The 19,804-nt window shown below is 43.9% G+C and overlaps 1 protein-coding gene and 1 non-coding gene across 3 annotated transcripts in view; one reads left to right on the top strand and one right to left on the bottom strand.

The window, feature by feature from the left end:
• EFEMP1 (EGF containing fibulin extracellular matrix protein 1) overlaps positions 1 to 19,804 on the bottom strand; it is a 72,479-nt gene that overhangs the window by 2,696 nt on the left and 49,979 nt on the right. Inside the window, exons 5-11 of one of the 2 annotated variants that reach the window (XM_029072055.2) lie at positions 13,065 to 13,187; positions 10,162 to 10,281; positions 9,083 to 9,202; positions 6,174 to 6,293; positions 1,986 to 2,109; positions 1,687 to 1,882; positions 426 to 1,145 (exon numbers count right to left, since the gene is read on the bottom strand). In XM_029072055.2, coding sequence (XP_028927888.1) covers positions 1,131 to 1,145; positions 1,687 to 1,882; positions 1,986 to 2,109; positions 6,174 to 6,293; positions 9,083 to 9,202; positions 10,162 to 10,281; positions 13,065 to 13,187 — 818 coding nt within the window. In that variant the 3' untranslated portion in view covers positions 426 to 1,130. Of the gene's footprint in view, positions 1 to 425; positions 1,146 to 1,686; positions 1,883 to 1,985; positions 2,110 to 6,173; positions 6,294 to 9,082; positions 9,203 to 10,161; positions 10,282 to 13,064; positions 13,188 to 19,804 lie in introns of those variants that run through there. The other variant, XM_001509896.5, reaches the window with a different exon arrangement.
• LOC114814417 lies at positions 11,112 to 11,249 on the top strand. Its single transcript, XR_003762215.1, has one exon. It is a non-coding gene; the product is annotated as a small nucleolar RNA SNORA7 (small nucleolar RNA).

Here is a 19,804-nt window from a genome sequence, read left to right as displayed (position 1 = left end):
TAATCTGTTCTCCCTCCTACTTGGACTGTGAGCCCCATGTGGAACCTGATTATCTCATATCTACCCCAGTGCTTAGTATAGTGATTGGCACATAGTAAGTGCTTAACAAATACCACAATTAGTATTATTGTCATTCCCAAAAAAATGATTTCTCTCGGCTAAAATGGCACCCGACACAGTGGAAATTTGTTGGGACAGATAAGAGGCAGTTTTTTCTATCTCCTTTGATTTTTGAGCTATGAGCACCCCTTTACCGCCATAATTTTCACAGAAACTGTTTCTGTTGCTACAGATAATTAAAAGTAGTCAATTGCACATTGGAAATGCCTTAGCTAAGGAATAGTAATGGTATTGACTACTCACTGGGAGCAGTGCACTGAATTAGATGTTCGACTTGTATCACTTTGGAAAACATTTGGTTTGTATCCAAGGAAACTGTAGCATTTTTATTTGAGATCAACACACCAATAGTAAAGAGAAATCTTACTGTGTAAGTACTTCCCAAATAAGAAATAAGGATAACTCCCAACATGTGCACGTCTATGTGATATGGAAAAGGACAATGTGGATTTGGACCCACGTGTAAGTGTTAGCTAACTGAACTAAAGTTTTCTTTCTCTGAAAGTGTTTCAAAAATCTAAGCATAAGTTGTTCTGAGAGAGATTTAAAAATCAGCGTGTTCATCTGTTAGCTGTGCATGTTAATTATTTGAGTGGCAATTACTGAATTGGAATTGTTTGTGCTGGGAAAGCTGCCATTTGGTAAGCAGATCCAGAGAGAAGAGAAAACAGGCCTTCTGAAAGTCTCGTTTTTTTCTTTTAGAATTTAGTTGTGAGTAGCTAAACATTTCTGACAGTGGCAATGAGGAAAGTGAAATGCATAGTGTAAACATGTAAACATTTTGAAAATGTAAACACGAGGAATCTTGTAACAAAAACATGGCTTTCTTAGTTTACTATTTTCAAAACAAAACATTGACCTTCAAGGTCTGATGAAGGACTTCTGTGAGGAAAACAATGTAGAATGAAATGATGTTGCCAAATTTGAAAGCATCCTGTGGAGAACTCCTCCTATTAAGAACTTGCCGCTGCTAACGATGTAAAACGCCAGATTTGAATCCTGAAATGACCTCACTGGGACTTTGCCTGGATAGAAGGGTAGATTGATAGGGTTTGAGTGGCCTATTTTCATTTCCTCAGAATGCCTTTGCTCTTGGTTGAGGAGGGATTATAGTCAGAAAAGCTGAGTTGAAGTTTTGGATAAATCTCATTTTCTTCCAGAGCTTTCTCTCAAGAATGGGCCTCGCAGTAAAATGTGAAGAAGAAATCACCCTCCCTTTCCTGGGGCTGCTGCCTTCTGACTCTGTAAATTTTAGGGTCTGGGGCACATTTCAACTGCCTGGAGGAATTTTTCTGCCTGAACAAGGGAGAATTTGGAATATTCTTTTCACAAAAACCTCCAGGAAATAGATTTTGTTTTCACTGAAAATTAGTTTGAGAGTTGTTACAGATTGGCGGGTGGGGTGTGTGTGGGGGGCGTGGGGGTGTGTGTGTATGTGTGTGAGCTGGCACATGGGCATTTGTGTATGCTGAAAGAGAATGATTCAGCTTCCTTTTCCAAGCGCCCTCTCGCCCCCACCCCCTGTCCCCTGCCCCCAACCTGGCAGGTTGCCTGTGGGCTACTCACCCTTAAGTAGAACTCTCCATTTTCATTTCCAGATTTAATCCGGAAAGTGTTAATAGTGTTGGCATAGATAGTGGTGGCCTGGATCTGGAAGATATCTGACGGCACAGACCTATCTGAACGGATGCTCATGTACTTGTAGACAATGGACTGGGGAAGTTCTCGGCACACGGCGTTTGGTGCCGGGCAAACACAGCGGCTGCAAAACAAGAACCGAAACGGGCGGCGTTTAGCAGGGAAAGGCAGAGGGCTGGGCCGGGAGCCCCCCGAAAAGCACCCCAAGTAGCGCTGGCTTTCCTTACTTCTCTGAGGTCAGGACATAAGGATCTTGACAGGGATTTCTCGGGTAACAACGGAATCCCCCGTGGTAATTCCAGCACATCTCATCCTCCCGGCACTCATTGGTGGTCTCGCACTCATTTATATCTACAGGGGGGGAATGACCAGATCACGTTAGATTCCCTAAATGGAGGTGGTTCAGCCAGGAATCCAAAGGTGCTGATTCCAAAGGAGGCTCTCAAAATGGAAGTGGGGTGGGTTTTCATCAAATGTTGCCAGAAGATGATCGCAGGGTCAGACAGTCAGTCAATCGTATTTATTGAGCACTTACTGTGTGCAGAGCACTGAACTAAGCACTTGGGAGAGTACAATATAACAATAAACAGACACATTCCCCACCCACAACGAGTTTACATTCTAGAGAGGGAGTCAGACATTAACATAAATAAATAAAATTACAGATATGTACATAAATGCTGAGGGGCTGGGAGGGGGGAAGAATAAAGGGAGCAAGTCAGGATCATGCAGAAGGGAGTGAGAGAGGAAAGGAGGGCTTAGTTAGGGAAGGCTTTTTGGAGAAGATGTGCCTTCAATAAGGCTTTGAAGTAGGGGGAGAGTAATTGTCCATCGGATATGAAGAGGAAAGGCATTCCAGGCCAGAGACAGGACATGGGCAAGAGTCCCCTCTAGACTATAAGCTCGCTGTGGGCAGGGAATGTCACTGTTTATTGTTTTATTCAACTTTCCCAACCATTTAGTACAGTGCTCTGCACACAGCAAGCTTTTAATAAATACGATTGAATGAATAAACAAATGGAGATGGACGAAATCGAGATACAGTGAGAAGAGTCCAAGATGGGGTTTCTGGAGGAGGCTTCTTGGTTTCTGGCCAAACCATAGAATTTATTTTAGTGTCTTCCCCTTTGCTGGAGTGTGGGATTACTTGAGAGCAGGTATCATGTCTACTAACTATTATATCAATCAATAAGTCAATGGTTTTTACTGAGAATTCACTGTGGGCCGAGAATTGTCCTAAGTGTTCGGAAAAGTACAATAAAATAGTGTTGTTGGACACAATCTCTGCTCACCAGGAGCTGGCAGCCAAGATGGGGAGACAGACATTAAAAGAAATTCAAGGGGAAATGGCAGGGAGTAAGGACGTGTATAGGTAGTCGGCTGAGGTTAGAGGAGTGTTGGTGTTAAAGGTACTTTTTTTAAGGCATTGGTAAGGCATCGGTTAAGTGTTTCCTATGTGCCAGGTCACTGTACTAAGCTAATCAAGTTCATTAAATCGTATTCCATTCAATCGTATTTATTGAGCACTTACTGTGTGTACTAAGCACTTGGGAAAATACAACACAACAATAAACAGTGACATTCCCTGCCCACAATGAGCTTATAGTCTAGAGGACACAGATGGACACAGTCCATGTCCCATATGGGGCTTAAAGCTTAATCTCCATTCTACAGATGAGGGAACTGAGGCACAGAGAAGTGAAATGACTTGCCCAAGGTCACACAGCAGACAAATGGCAGAGCTGGGATTAGAACCCAGGTCCTTCTGACTCCCAGGCCTGTGCTCTATCCACTAGGCCATGCTGCTTCTCAGTAGAAATGGTCCCAACCCTCAAGGAGCTCACAAACTAACATCAAAATTAGTTCTAATTAGAATGGTAGCATTCATTGGTAATAATGTGCACCATAGATGTTTAATAATGTACTACTCCAAGCATTTAGTACAGTGCTCTGCACACAGTAAGTGCCTAATAAATATGATTAATTGATTGATTGATTGACTGAACAATTACTACTGATGGATTGATCATACCCAATCCAGCAGGGAAGGTGATATTTAGCTCCTGTCTAATGTGGGGACATCCTAAATGCTCCCACCATTTGCACAAACAGTCCTAGCTTTCTGTCCTCCATTGATCCATGACTGGAACTTTTTGAGTTGGGAGCACTGACGGTAGAGAAGCTGATGACTGCTGCCTCAGTTTCCTTTTAATCCCCACCCCCATGACACCACCCCGGGATCTTTGTTAAAGAAATAAAAAATTACGCCTGGCTTTAGCCTGGCTTCTGAGGAGCCCAGGGAAGCTAAAAGTCTTTCGAGAGCCAGCTATTGGGAAAGGTTTCCTGGGGAAGGCTCGAGTCCATGCAAGGTCCTCCTCTAGAAAAAAACAGCTTCAAGCAATTTTTCCATGCGTTAGTTTTGCTCTTTGAAGACTAAAGGTGCTGTTTGTTATTAAGCAGGAGTGGAAACTAAGATTCTTCAGTTATTCACCAGGGAAGCAGCTGCAAGAGGAAATTATGTTGCAATTTCATTCACTACATTAAAAATTTCTAATGATGCAAAGCCCAGCATAACCAATTCCTGGAGCTCTCTGGAACGGTTTTCAAAATTATTGTTTTCTTTGGTGGGCGATTTTTTTTTTTAAACATCCAGTGGTTTTTACAAGGATGAGTGCTGTAGTTTTTTGCAAAATTTCAAAATTATCCTCTGCTGGAAGTTACCAAATTTATTTTTACTGAATCAAGTGATTAAATGGGAACTTCAAACAGCCTAAAATGAAAAGTGAAGGCAGCTTATCTTAACAGAAAGGAATTCTACGATCCCTCGCCCACACCAAATCCAACCTAAAACATCCTGCTCTTTCTTCTGCCGCCATAGAACCTTTTTTCATACACAGAAATGAACAGAATACTTGTTGTAAGTACTCCCGCTTCGAGTTTATTTTCACAGGGAAATTTTGCTAGAACACCTCACTAGCTAACATTTTCCTGCATGCCATGTTCACTTAAAGTCTCAGCCTCGGATTCGAAAAGCAACATCACTGCTTTGTAACATTTCCCACGTTTGGCTTGAAAAAGAGAGTGGAAAATCTGAGGCTCAGATGGCAATAAGGTGGCAGGCGGGGAGACCTAACCCTCAGCTTGGCTGCTGCTTGATCCAGGCCTGGGTTAGGAGCCAGGCGACCCGGGTCCTCGGAGGTAGAAGGGTAGGGGGCTGGAGGTGACGGAAGGTGCAAGGTGGAAGGCAGGACAGGGTAGGATGGAGAGGGGACAACGTGAAGTTCCTTGAGTCCCGCATCCTCAGTGAATGTAGTGGAAAATCTTATGAAGACATTTCACTGAACTGTGAAATGTTAATATCATCAATCATTCACATTTATTGAGCGCTTAGTGTGTGCAGAGAGGAGGGTGCCATATCATAGAGTTGGGAGGCATGTTCCACATCTGTGCATAGTATGGACATTTAAAAATCCCAATTAACAGCCTTAATTTTCCTTAGATTATACTCTTTTCCCAAGACAGTGTCAATCAATCAATCAAGTATTTATTGAGTGCTTACTGTGTGCAGTAAGGCCCATTCCCTCTAGACTGAAAACTTGTTGTGGGCAGGGAATGTGCTTCGAAGCAGCACGCCCTCATGGATAGAGCACGGTCCTGGGAGTCAGAGGACCTGGGTCCTAATCCCAGCTCCGCCACTGGTCTGCTGTGTGACCTTGGGCAAGTCACTTAACTTTTCTGTGCCTCTGTGCTGCCTCCTCTGTGAAATGGGGATTAAGACTGTGAGCCCTAAGACAGAGACTATTCCAACCTGATTATCTTCTATCTATCCCTCACCTTAGTACAGTGCCTGGCACGTAGTAAGCGCTTGATAAATATCTTTAAAAAGAGCTTAGTACAGTGCTCTGCACATATTTAGTGCTCAATGAATTTGACTGATTGGTCGATTGATCACCTGCTGTCAGGGATGCCATATAATCATTCCACCCTTGCGGCAAACTAAACCTACCTTCTCAAAAGATCACCTATCCATCAGGGACATTTCAAGCAATGCCAATGCCAACGCTAGGGTGATATTAGCCACAATCCAACAGGATCTCCAAGTGACACCTTTTGAGTTTGGGGAGGAAGGGCTCGAATGGTAGTTTATAAACTCCTCGAACTCTCTCAAGCACTTAATCCAGTGCTTAGGTTGGTGCCCAGTAAACATTATTGATTGATTAATTGATTGATTGATTCCTCAGCTGGCCTAAGGAAGGTACGATCAATCAATGGATTTTGAATGCTTACCATGTGCAGAGCAATGAGCTAAGTGCTTTAGAAAGCACAATACAACAGAGTCGGTAGACACGTTCTCGAAGAAAGGAGATGTGGTAGGAAATTTTGTACCACAAAAGCCTGAAGTCAGGGAAACTTACCTTGACACGTTCGACTTCCTACCACTTGGTATCCGTCAGGACACACGCAGGAGAACTTTCCTGGTTCGTTGACGCACTGATATTGACACAGGTAGCTGGAGGATCTGCATTCATCAATATCTGCGGAATAAGACAGTGGTTAGGTTAAATAGCCAAACCTGGACAGATCAGTTCCAAGAGATGAGAAGTTAAGTGGCCTGATCTTCGTACTTTCATGGCAGAATTCAGTGCTTTTAAGAGGAACGAAGGCAGTTTCTAACTATAGTATTAGCTAAAGTATTAGAAGCAGTGATTAGAAGCGACCATTAGATTGTAAAGCCCCTAGAGGGCAGGGACTGTGTCTTTCGGTGTTCTCAGAGCTGTTTCTCAAAGTTCTCCAAGTGTTTAGAGCAGTGCACTGCCCGAACTGGGCACTCAATAAAAGTCACCGACGATGATGGTGAAGAAATGATGATTCGAACAGTTAAAGATAGCCACATTGGTCAGTTCAGGCCCAGCTGTGGAAAACTTTTTAACCTTAATTATCCTGTGTGTGGTGACTGGCTCCATCAGAGTAATATTAAAATAATTGTGGTATTTGTTAAGCGGGCTAGGGAGTCAGAGGTCATGGGCTCTAATCCCAGCTCTTCTACTCATCAGCTGTGTGACTTTGGGCAAGTCACTTAACTTCTCTGGGCCACAGTTACTCATCTGTAAAATGGGGATGAAGACTGTGAGCCCCACGTGGGACAATCTCATAATCTTGCACCTACCCCAGTGCTTAGGACAGAGCTCGGCACATAGTAAGCATTTAACAAATACCATCATCATCATCATCATTATTATTATTATTGTTATTATTATTATGTACCAGGCACTGTACTAAGCACTGGGGTAGGTACAAGCAAATAGGGTTGGACACAGTCCCTGTCCCACAGGGGGTTCAGAGTTTCAATCCTCAGTTTACAGATGAGGTAACTGAGGCACAGAGAAGTAAAGTGACTTCCCAAGGTCACACAGCAGACAAGTGGCAGAGTCAGAATTAGAACTCACATCTTCTGACTCCCAAGCCCATGCTCTATCCACTACGCCATGCCGCTTCCTTGTGAAGCCTTCAGTGCATTTTACGCTGTGTAGACCCATAAAGATTATATAAAATGCAGATGCTTTTTTTTTTTAGTGGTATTTATTAAGCACTTACCCTGGCACTGTACTAAGCACTAGAGGAGATACAAGATAATTGGGTTGGACACAGTCCCTGTCCCACAAAGGGCTCATAATCTTAATCCCCGTTTTACAGATGAGGTGACTGAGGCAAGTTAAACGGCTTTCCCAAGGTGACACAGACATGTGGCAGAGCCACTGTCTTCAAAAAGAGTGAAAGAACTGCCCAGATGTGAAGCGGGGATCCACCCATTTAAGCGTGAGTCCCTCCCTAGGTTTCAGGATTTAGAAGGCTTGGCAGGGTGGGAAAACCAATCTGAGAACTTGCTATATGCACAGTGCTATATGCACAGACCCATTCCCTGCCCACAACCACCTTCCAGTCTAGAGGGCTGGCACACTGGCTCTTTTGGCTTAAAGGCCAGGTGTCTCACAGAGTGGGTGGGGACTTTTGGGGCTGCCTTGGGGGGTCAGAGAGGTAATGGGAGGGTTAATGAGGGCTGATTGTCATCACCCTTGGGGGAAAGTTTGTGCTCTTGGGATTTTAGAGTAGGCACCGAGCTGGTAGGACCTTCAGTGGGCAAGCTTGGGTTCCTTTTCCAGGTTCTGGAAATGACAGGACACCCCAGCAAGTTATGGGGATGGATTGAGTCCCCCCACCCCCCCGGTGCATTTTTTCCCCCCCATTTCAATTAACCCAATAATTCATCCGCCTCGGTTCTAGGCACTGGAAACGGTCCTAACTCAGAAGGTCGCTTTTGAAGGATAATTCACGTTGGGTTGAATCTGGCTCACCCTGCACAAAGCTTGAATTTGCTTTGCTGTAAAACTATATTTTCCATTGATAACTGTTACTGGCAAGGCCCCTGTACAGCTGGGATAGTTCAGTGAGAAACAGCAGGGCCGAGTGTCAAGAGCACGGCCCTGGGAGTCAGGAGACCTAGAATCTGATCTTGGCTCTGCCATTTGCCCGCTGTGTGACCTTGGGTAAGTCACTTCACTCTGTGCCTCTCTCCGTCAATGGGTATAATGATACTTGCTTGTTCCTACCTCACAGGGATGTTGTGAAGACAAAAGAGAGTGCAAAATTTGCCTAGGGAATAAAAACAACTTTGCATGAGATCTCTTCTGCCTTCACAACAAAGAGAAGCAGCGTGGCTCAGTGGAAAGAGCCCGGGCTTGGGAGTCCGAGGTCATGGGTTCGAATTCCGGCTCTGCCACTTGTCAGCTGTGGGACTGTGGGCAAGTCACTTCACTTCTCCGTGCCTCAATTATCTCATTTGTAAAATGGGGATGAAAACTGAGTCTCACGTGGGACAACCTGATGATCCTGCATCTCCCCCAGTGCCTAGAACAGTGCTCTGCACAAAGTAAGTGCTGAACAAGTACCAACATTATTATTATTATTATATACATATGTATTTAACCTTTGTATATAAACAGGTATTAATGGAGTATTCTAATGGATAGAGCACGGGTCTAGGAGTCGGAAGGTCCTGGGTTCTAACCCAGGCTCTCTCATATGTCTGGTGTGTGACCTTGGGCAAGTCACTTCACTTCTCTGGGCCTCAGTTCCCTCAACTGTAAAATGGGGATTAAGACTGTGAGCCCCATGTATGGACAGGGACCGTGTCCAACCTAAATAGCTTGTATCTACCGAGGCACTTAAAACAGTGCCTGGCACATAGTAAGTGCTTAACAAATACCATAAAAAAATTGCCCAATCATAATAAACTCCCCAAGGCGTTTGTTGGAAAATATTTTACCTTCACAATTGAGTCTGTCACTGCTTAACTCGTATCCTTGATTACACTGGCAGATGAAGGAACCAAGTAAATTGTAGCATTGTTGGGCACATTGGTTGCTGGCATCACATTCGTTTATATCTGCAAGGAAACGATCCAAATCTTTAAATCCATCTTGTTCTTTCTACTCCCCCGCCACAGAAGCAGATCGGTGAGAGATTTTTTTAGATAGGTCCGACGTCGGGCAGGAGCTCAAAGGAGGGACTGGAAGAATTTTAGATGTGTGAGTTACATTCCTTTTAGGAAAAAAAAGAACCTAACTCTAACCCGAGATGTTTGTTTTAGGAATGGCAGTTATTCTAATGTGTGAACTTTAAGGAAAAAAAAATCAGTACTGCTATTAAGCTGCACATTCCAGCATCTTTTTTCTCACAGGTACAAAATGCCAAGCCTATAAATAATTGATACAAGAAACATATTCTGATACGGCCTCTCAGCATGCCGAAGTCAGGATTTATCTGGGCTATTTATTGCGCTTTAAATGGGTTCTGTTAAATTCCATTACAATTATAGCATAAGCCTTTGAGACCCAAGAAAGTTTTGCAATGCTCCAAGGCGCAGGAAATATTGTGAAAAGGCATTTTTTTCCCCTGGCGCAAGATTCTTTCCCCGTCATGCCAGCCGCCCAGCCTGTGTGGGGTGACACTGCATTCTAAAAAGGGAGCAGCAGCAGGCGAAAGTCAGAGGCGTTTGGAGAGGAAAGTTTACAGATACGAACTCACAGTCACCCTCTCTGGCATCCTCAATCCTTATTTCACACCCGGTTGACTACTAATTGGTGTGCAGACATCAACTGCTCTGAAGGTTGTGTTTTCCTAATGCCTACCCAGAGGAGAAATAAAACCACTGAGTAAAACATTTTCCAGGTCCATTCTGATTTGTTTTGGAAAACAGGCGGACTTTTGTCCTCTTTGGGTAATCGCTTAAGGGATCCTGATGAAAACCAGTTTGCCCAAAGGCACAGCGATGGGGTTTTGGACTATTTTTCTAGAGACCGCAGGGGATGGATGCAAAGGGCCGAGGCGGGGAGGAAGGCTTACCCACACAGGTGTAGTTGTTTGCAGCTAGCTGGAAGCCGGCACTGCACTGGCAATAAAAGGAACCTGGCGTGTTCACACATCGCTGGTGGCAATAAGGAGGAATGGTGCACTCGTCGATGTCTGTAATACCACAAAGGAAGGATACGGTTATTCACCACCGAACTGGTGGGTTGTCTGTGGCTACCTCTCCCCATCAGTGGGGCTCGGGTTGGCTGGGATGTTGAAATGGAAATGGGAAAGAGGATGTTTTTAAGAACTTGGATGGTCATAAAGGCATCCCTCCGAGTGTGTGTGTGTGCGTGATGAGCTCGGGGGAAACGAAATAAGAAAACAATCTTTTTTAGCTTTCGCCCCACTTCTCATATTGACCTTCGAATGAGGAAGCCATCAAATTCGGAGGGAATGAAATGGACATTAACAGAAAACACTCCCATTTGAAAAGCATGCCTACAATCCAACCTCGTAATAATAACGATGGTATTTGTTAAGCGCTTACTATGTGCCGGGCACTGTTCTAAATGCTGGGGTAGAGACAAGATAATGGGGCAGACACAGTCCCTGTCCCACATGGGGCGTGCGATCTTAATTCCCATTTTACAGATAAGGTAACTGGGGTCAGGAGATATTACATAACTTACCCAAGGTTACACGGCAGACAAGTGATGGAGTCGGGATTAGAACCCAGGTCCTTCTGACTCCCAGTCCCGTGCTCCATCCTCTAGGCTACGCAAACGTTAGCCAATCTTAAATTCCTGAACTGAAGTTCCATTTGGAGCTTCCTCTCAGGTATGGAGAAGGATGGCTTTTTTTAGGCTGATGCCGCCCCTAAGGAAGGTCTTCGAGATTGAGTGCAGTGCCGAGACCAAGACTACCATCACACAAATACTTCCCGTATTGTCTGAAGCTCCAGAAACACCGTTCTTACAGATAGGGCTGTAGTCCTTGAGTGGGACCTCTCAGGGTCACACCTGGAGAGTTTCCAGTCCTCTACCATACTCGGCTACGGGAGGGAGAGTCAAGCAGAGGCCTGCCCATTCCATTCCTAGCTTGGGCAGTGGCTAGTGAGTGGCAGGCCGTCTGCTACAAGTTAAAACTCACCCGTGCTGGGCAGCAGCGACATGGGAGAGAGTCGAGGGCGGAGACCCATTTACTGCGCGGAAGGAGGCAATGGTAAATCACTAACGTATTTTTACCAAGAAGACTCTCTGGATCCACTACCAGAACGACTGCAGATGGAAGTGGGGGGTTCAGGGAGAGATGTGTCTATGGCGTCGCTATGGGTCGGACATGACTCGACAGCATAAGACAACATCAACCACCTTGAGTGGATGGTCCACAAGCCACTGTCCTCTCTTTCTTTTCTCTCCTTTGAGTTTCTGAATGATAAGCCACCAGTGCCATGCTATATTTAACGTTATGAACTATTTATAATCAATCAATCGTATTGATTGAGTGGTTACTACGTGCAGAACACTGTTCTAAGAGCTCGGGAGACAATACAACAGAATTAGCAGACGCGTTCCCTGCCCGTAATGAGCTTACAGTCTAGAGGGGGAAACAGATGAATAAATAAGTAATTTATCATATACAATTGAAAGATAAGTACATAAGTGCTGTGGGGTTGGGGGTGGGGTGAATGAATATCAAGGGTCCAAAGGACACAGATTGAAGTGCACAGACAACTTAAATGGGGAAAAATGGGCTTAATTGGTGCTTCTTTGGTGGTCCAAAATCTCCCACATAATTCTGGAGAATTTAATCTTCCTCCCTCGACCAACAACCTGCCCTATGACAAGCTCTAAGCTCATGAGAAGCAGCGTGGCCCGGTAGAGAGGGAATGTGCCTGTTTACTGTTTTATTGTACTCTCCCCAAGCGCTCAGTACAGTGCTCTGCAAACGGTAAGTGTCCAATAAATACGATTGAATGATCGAATGTATGACGGAGCACGGATCTGGGAGTTGGAAGGACCTGCGTTCTAATCCCGGCTCTGTCACGTCCCTGCTGGGTGACCTTGGTCCAGTCGCTTAGCTTCTCTGTGCCTCAGTTCCCTCATCTGTAAAATGGGGATTAAGACTCTGAGCCCCATGTGGGACAGGAACTGCGTCCAACCTGATTTTCTTGTATCCACTCCAGCGCTTAGTACACTGTCTATGTCCAACCTCTTTATCTTGTATCTACCCAAGTGCTTAGTATAGTGACTGGTATAGAGTAAGTACTTAAGAAATATCTTAAAAAAATAAAGTAGCGTTGGCTAAATGAAATTTTGAATGTTTCTGTATGAATGGAGGCATAATAATAATAATGATGTCATTAGTTAAGTGCTTCTTATGTGCCAGTCACTGTACTAAGATCTGGAGTGGATTCAAGCAAATCAGGTTGGACACAGTCCCTCTCCCACAGAGGGCTCACAGTCTCAATCCCCATTTTACAGATGAGGGAACTGAGGCCCAGAGATATTAAGTGACTTGCCCAAGGCAACATAGCAAAGAGGCAGAGCAGGACTTAGAACCCACGACCTTCTGACTCCCAGGCCCATGCTCTATCCACTACACCGCTGAGTGCCAGGGTTTCACATTTTCAATTCGGGGACTTCCAGAACCAATCCTAGTGATTCTTTCATTTTTATTTATTTTTTACATTTCTATGGTGACCATAAGAGTCCACTTGGATTCCAATTTCTGGTGTCCATTGCTTTTTTGATTCTCATAAATAAACAAGCCATCTAATCTTCAGAATTAGCTGGATCTTTGACGACAGTATGCCTTTTCCTCCCAATGCTTAGCACCGCTCCAGTGGATTACATAAACCTCCAAAAGCATGAGGATGATTCTTGTGAGAACTGCAAAATGAAAAGTTCACCATCATCGAGCTGTGACACGACGCATCCCTCTGTGGTACTTACCAACGCACTGATCTCCCCGTTTCTGATAACCTGGCGGGCACTGGCAGCTGAAAGATCCTCTCAAGTTTAGGCACACTTGGTCTGCCCTGCAGTTATGAGTTCCTGTTGTGCACTCATCGATGTCTTTTCAAAAAAACACACACACAGAAAGTGGTTATAGTCTTCTATTCAGCTGCTTCTATTTTCCATCATTTCTCATGTAAACTCTTCTTCAAAGCAATTCAAAATATTTTAAATGCATGTCAGTGCCTAATACAGTGTCTGGCATAGTAAGCACTTAACAAATACCAGTAAATTTTTTTTTCCAAGATGTTACTATTGAGTTTGGTGCATTGGGCTCCAAAAGCAAAACAAACCAACACAAAAAACCTTTCAAATTCTAGAAATTACTTCAACCCTGATATTTTATTATTTCTCAAGTTTGATCATCTTCCTGTCCAGAAAATTCTGCTGCAAAGAGTAACATAATGAGATATCCAAAATGAAATTAAACACTGAGCTCCTAGAAGGCAGGGATCTTGCCTACTAACTTTGGTAACTCTTCAAAAAGCAGTTAGTGCAGTGCTTTGCATCCAGTACGTGCTCATTAGATGTTATTGACTGATCCAGGCAGATCCTGCAGGCGAGTGAGTTTAATTGACATTCTACTTCTTTTTTCACAGTGATTTTTATAGCCACAAAATACCTCCCCTGACCAAAAATGCGATGGTAAGTGCCTAACTATGTGTGTTGATCTGTGAAAAATCTGTATTTCTTTGACTGCTAGAAAAGGCAGAAGGTATCTTTTAGGGGTTCTTTAGGCCAGAGCCAGATATCCCCAATATTGGCCCACCTGTCTTCAATTAACTCCCTAATTACAAATTAAGCCTCTGAAGCAATAATTTATTATGGTGGCTGGAAATGGTCGAAGTAGCTCCCCAAGTGCCGCTTTATAACCCAGAAGTACAATCGATCAAGCTGTTTGAGGGCACGGTCATAGCTGCCCACTTCATTACACTGTATTCTCCCGAGCGCTTAGCTCTACTCATAATCAGCACTCAAAAAAATTCCACTGATTGGTATTTATTAAGTACTTACTGTGTGCAAAGCACTGTACTAAGCACTTGGAAGAATACATTCCAGTGGAGCTTGTAGACATGATCCCCTCCCTCAAGGAGCCTTTGAGTACAATACTTTAAAGCCTTGGGCAAGCTAGCTCAGAGTGTTGTACTGTATAGTTTAGGGTGAGGATAAATAACAATAATTATGGAATCTGTTATCTCACTATGTGTTTACTAGGCCCTGGGGTGGGTACAAATAATTAGACCAGAAACAGACCGTATCCCAACGTTGGCTCAGATCTAAGAGTTAGGTGAGCAGGTTACTTATCCGCATTTGAAAGATAAGGAAAGTGAGGCACAGAGAGGTCAAATGGTTTTTTGAAGGTCACACAGCAGGCCAGTGAGAGCTGGGACTCCTGGCTCCTACTCCCTTTCTCTTTCCACTAAAAATATGATTTTTCTCTGTGAAGGTGCTATGAGGATGACTAATGAAAACCAGTTGCAAAATTAAATTCCATTCTGCCATATCTACAGCAGCATCCGGCTGCTTGAAATGTGCTTTATTAAATGTTACAATGAAAGGATTATGTAATTTTGGCATTCTGCACAACTGTAGGCTTCATAAACAAATTCTTTAAAACTTGTGATTTCTCTAGTTGACAAATCTTAGCTGAACTTGCTGTTTGTTCAGGCACTAGGGATCTAAGAACATCACAGTGGCAGACTCTGGGTGGTGCTTTGGAAAAAGTGATGGATTTTTTTTTTTCATACCAAATGAAAACAATTTTGACCACAAGTTTCAATCAAAAATAAACCATCAGCAGTTTGAATTAATTCTCAGTGCTTTGCCTCTTTCCCAAATGCCCAAATATTTTAAGAACATTTCCTCTGAATCTGACAGATTTAAATCCTCACTGGCCTCCCTGCAACCCTGTCTTTACGTATCTATGTGAGCAAGCAGGAAACCGGATTCCTGAAGCCCAAATAGCTGCTTGACTTTTCCTGCCTTGCCAGTTGACAAGGTCAAGTTCGAGCAGAATGTGTGATTCTCAGGCAAGAGGTCAAAGTTCCTGGACTTGGAGTGGGGCTGATAGGTTCAGTTTTTGCGAGAGAAGACCAGGGCATCAAATACTCATTAGTTTCATCTACTGGTTAACAACCCAGTACAGACTTTGGGATGCCAAAAATGCTCTGTAACTTTACAGTTCTTTAAATATCCTCCACGGAGTTCTGCCAGATGGATATAATGGAGATATTCAGACAAAATATATACAGATAGGCACACGCATCTATGGGAGATGTATGAATCTGGCATTTGTATTTGCCGGGCTCCCAGTTACAAAATTCTTGGATCCCTCAGCAAATTTCTGCAAGACAGTTATTGCAACGACTTCCTTTTTACGGCCCATGGAAAACTTTGCACTTCTTTATACCTTCTATTTTTTTTTTTTGGTTTGTAACCGATGAGAACCTTTCTGGAGAGATTTCTTTTGTGCTTTATGACCCTCTTGTACAAAATGGTCTCTGGGTCCCAACTGCTTCCATTCAAGAAAAATCGTCAAATAAAGCAGTCATAGTTCACATCTAACAAAAAACTGCAGTGATAACAACCCTGAGAGATACTGAAATGTCACACTGAGATAGGGCAAGGATCCCCATTAAACAAGTGGTGGGAATGAATTAGAGTGGGGGGGTTTTCTTCTGTGCTCCTCCATTTTCTAAAGAAAGCCAGAAAGATGAATTAGGGCTTTCTCTCTAGACCTCTTTACTACTTTCACCTACCTTCTTCCAAATTTTCCATCTAGGCACTATTATCCCTTTGCCCTGTATATTAGATTTTTTTGGACAAAAATAAATGAAGCATCCAGAAGAAACACTAGATACAGGAATGCCCACAGTTTTTTGGATCTTGTATTTCTTTAGAACCAGGTTCCATTGTCTCTGGAAAAAGCTAAGCATTGGTTTCTAACCTTGAAACACTCCCCGGTCCTCCCAAGACATCTGGAAATGAATTTAACTCCACCCTCCCTAACATATCTTGATTGGCTAAGCCCTCTTTGGTGGTGCTCTTTAGGTAATGCTTGAACTTGCCAATGAGCCACTCTCTTTGTAAAGACAACGGGACAGAACAAGTGACTTTGGTGGCTGAGAAGAGCTATTGACTTACTTCAATCAATCCATAGCATTTATTGAAGACCTACTGTGTGCTGAGCATTCTACTAAATGCTTGAGAGAGGGCAATAGGGCTTGTAGCTCTGCCCAAGAGGAACTTACAATGTAGTGGAGAAGACAGGCAGTAAAATGATTTAGAAATAGGAAGAAGGAAAAGGGATCTGTTCCTGAGTTAACATTTAAGTAAAAGGATATGTAAGATTCATACTTAGGATTCTTATTTTAGAATCAGATCCAAATCAACCATAATACACATTTTACGAACTTTCCTACTGGTGCTAAATTGTAAATAACCAGTATCTCCCATTACTAGAGTGCATGTACTCTGGTTCCACGATAACTCAGCTTCTTCCTGGGCCTACACAATGGTCTTTTTGTAAATGGTATTTGTTAAGGACTTCCTATATGCCAAGCACTGTACTAAGTGCTGGGGGAGATAAATATTAATCAGGTTGGACACAGTCCCTGTCCCACATGGGGCTCACGGTCTTACAGATGAGGGAACTGAGGTACAGAGACGTGAAGTGACTTGCCCGAGGTCGCACAGCAGACAAAAGGCAGAATCAGGAGTAGAACCCAAGTCCTTCTGATTCCCAGGCCCGTGCTCTATCTACTAGGCCAGGCTGCTTCCTGGGGAAGGATAGATTTCCCTACTGGCTCTGTATCTCTTCTAGGAAGTTAGCAGCCTATTTGATCAAGCAGGGAATCTAACCAGCACCCTGTTACACAGCTTCCAAGGAGACGGAACCGCTTAACTATGAGAGAGCGGGTTAGGCCCTGACGGCAACTGGCCAATGTCTACTTTTCATTTCTATTTTCATTCCTTTAGCAATAGGAACTCAGAAATTTATTCTGGCACCCATAGAAATTTATTATAGCCTACAGTCTTGTTCAGAGAACGATCCCATGAGGGCTCACTCTCTGCCATTAATTTCCCTGAACCCAAATCAGCCAGCAAGTGAATTTAACAGGCTTCTACCTAGAAAGAGACGTGGGAATGTTTATCCTCTCTTTTGCCCTTGGTAGCCACACAAACTCTGGAAGGAATAGACTGTCTGATGTCTCGTAGCTGCATGTGGAGACAGGACTTTTAATCAAGTTTTCTTAAAAGGATTTGGTCTACGCATTCTTGTCAACTCCTTACCTGTTTTTCGGTCCAGTGTCAGATTTCTGAAATCAGAGGGCTTACAGGTGGGTCAAACCATTCGCTCTTGGCTTTGTGTTGTTGTACTTTATGGGCATTTTAACCTGAGTATCTGAAGTACCTGACTGACATGCCCACATTATTCTCTGCGCACAATACAATAACTTCGGAAAGTTTCCTGCTCAGCCCCTTTTTGCCATTTCACAATTTGGTATGAGGTGGCCACACTCTGACTCTTCCTGTCTACGAGAGGGAGGTGCCTGACTCAGGGACTGTGAGTTCCAACACTCCCTCCACCATCAACCTGCTCTATGACAAGCTCTATGCTTATGAGAAGCAGCGTGGCCTGGTAGACTGGGAATGTGTCTGTTTACTCTTTTATTGTACTCTCCCAACTGCTTAGTGCAGTGCTCTGCACACAGTAAGCGCTCAATAAATGCGACTGAATGAATGAATGAAGGAACCCAATTTGCTTGTATCCACTTCAGTGCTTAGTACACTGCCTGGCACTTAGTAAGCACTTAACAAATCCCACAGTTATTATTAGGAAAGTTGAAACCGATTATAAGAAACCCCCATCAGCCAGTACCCCTGAGTTTAAATGCATCTTGCTGGCCTTTGAGTTTTGATGATGGTGATAATAATAATAATTGTGGTATTTTTTAAATGCTATGATGTGCCAGGCACTCTACTAAGTCCTGGGGTAGATACAAGTTACTCAGGTTGGACACAGTCCAATGGTCCCACATAGTCTTAATTCCCATTTTAGAGATAAGGAAACTGAGGCATAGTTAAGTGAAGTGACTTGCCCAAGGTCACCCAACAGACAAATCAGGGACCTGGGATTAGAAACCAGGTCCTTCTGACTCCCAGGCCTGTGCTCTATCCACTAGGCCATGGTGCTTCTGTGATGTTTATGGAAATTCCCAGTAATACCTCTGGGAACAGGTTTCCACCTCTCCCATGACTCAACTTAAATATTGCCATTTGGGATAACCTATAAGGTGTTTTAAGAAAGGTGGCTTCCTAAATTTATTTCTGTTATTTATTATCTCTGCTGGCACAAGCACCTATTGCTCTGGAGGCAAAATTACCGTTGAGGAAAAAGCAGTGTTTTCAGGCCATGTGTATGTTTGGGGGCGGGGGGTTTGGGTGTCCCTTGATCAAATTTCCCATCTTATCTGATGTCCTCCCATTAGGGTGTAGTTTTTTGAGGTAAGGGAACGTATGTTGCTTTTGTTATACCTTCCCAAGCCCTTAGCGCAGTGCTTTGCACTCAGAAGGTGTGCAATAAACACCAGTAATAGATTGATCATAGTAAACATTTCTAACAGGCTGTTGTATGAGGTTTTAGTTTTCTTTGCTGAGGGTCTGGGTGGTTTTGTGGGTCAGCGTGCGTGGGCACAGATACATTGTAAATGAGCCCCGGAATGGGGACAGTGGAACATCCCCTAGCCTAGGGCCCGCCATGGCCTTCAGACAACCCTGTGGAGTGTTGGCCTAGGAAAAGGCAACCTAAACCCGAGTCGATCCACACTCCTACCATCTGTAGTCCTTAAATACGGCAATGCCTGATAATTCCTTTATTCCTCATGTCCCTTTGTTTACCCTGAAAGGAGATTTTGCTTTTGGATTTCTCTCTATTTCTGACTTTGGCAGCTTCTGAATCTCGCTGGGATGGCAGTGTGTCCTAGGGGAAAGAACATAGGACTGGGAGTCAAGGGACCTGGGTTCCAATCTTAGGACTGCCATTCACCGGCTGTGTGACTTTGGGCAAGTCGGTTAATCTCTCCTGGATTGTTTCCTCACCTGTAAAACGGGGATAAAATCCCCGCCCTCTCTCCCACTTAGATGGTGAGTCTCATGTGGAGCAGGAACTGTGTCTGACCTGATTTTCCGTGTCTCCCCCAAGGCTTAGCACAGTGCAGTGGCGCGTAATGGTTAATCGACACCATTATTGCTATCCTGTGCTTAACTCTTTCCTGAATGACTCATAGTATTTACTTGTGGTTTGTCCCTTTCACCGATCCAGGCTTCCAGGGATTTCCTTCATTACCCTCCCTCTCACAGCATGGCCTAGTGGATAGATCCTGGGCCTGGAAGTCAGAAGGACCTGGGTTCCAATCCCAGTTCCTATCCCTAACAAATTCCATTAACAACAAGCAACAAGGTTAATGGAGGAAGTCAGACCGACCTCTCCTATCTGTCCAATCAGTCGATCAGTGGCATTTATTGAACGTTTAATGTGCAGAGCACTGTACTAGGCACTTGGGAGAGTACAGTACAACAGAATGACCTGACCCACTCCCTGCCCATAACCAGCTAGAGCCTTGCTTCGTCCCTCATTTTCCCAACAAGGATTTTGGCTCCGGTCCCTCGTTCTG

This window comes from Ornithorhynchus anatinus, chromosome 9, assembly GCF_004115215.2.
Source record: "Ornithorhynchus anatinus isolate Pmale09 chromosome 9, mOrnAna1.pri.v4, whole genome shotgun sequence".
Taxonomy (NCBI): domain Eukaryota; kingdom Metazoa; phylum Chordata; class Mammalia; order Monotremata; family Ornithorhynchidae; genus Ornithorhynchus; species Ornithorhynchus anatinus.
Note: the sequence above shows the minus strand (reverse complement) of the source record. Positions and strands in the feature narration are given on the sequence as shown.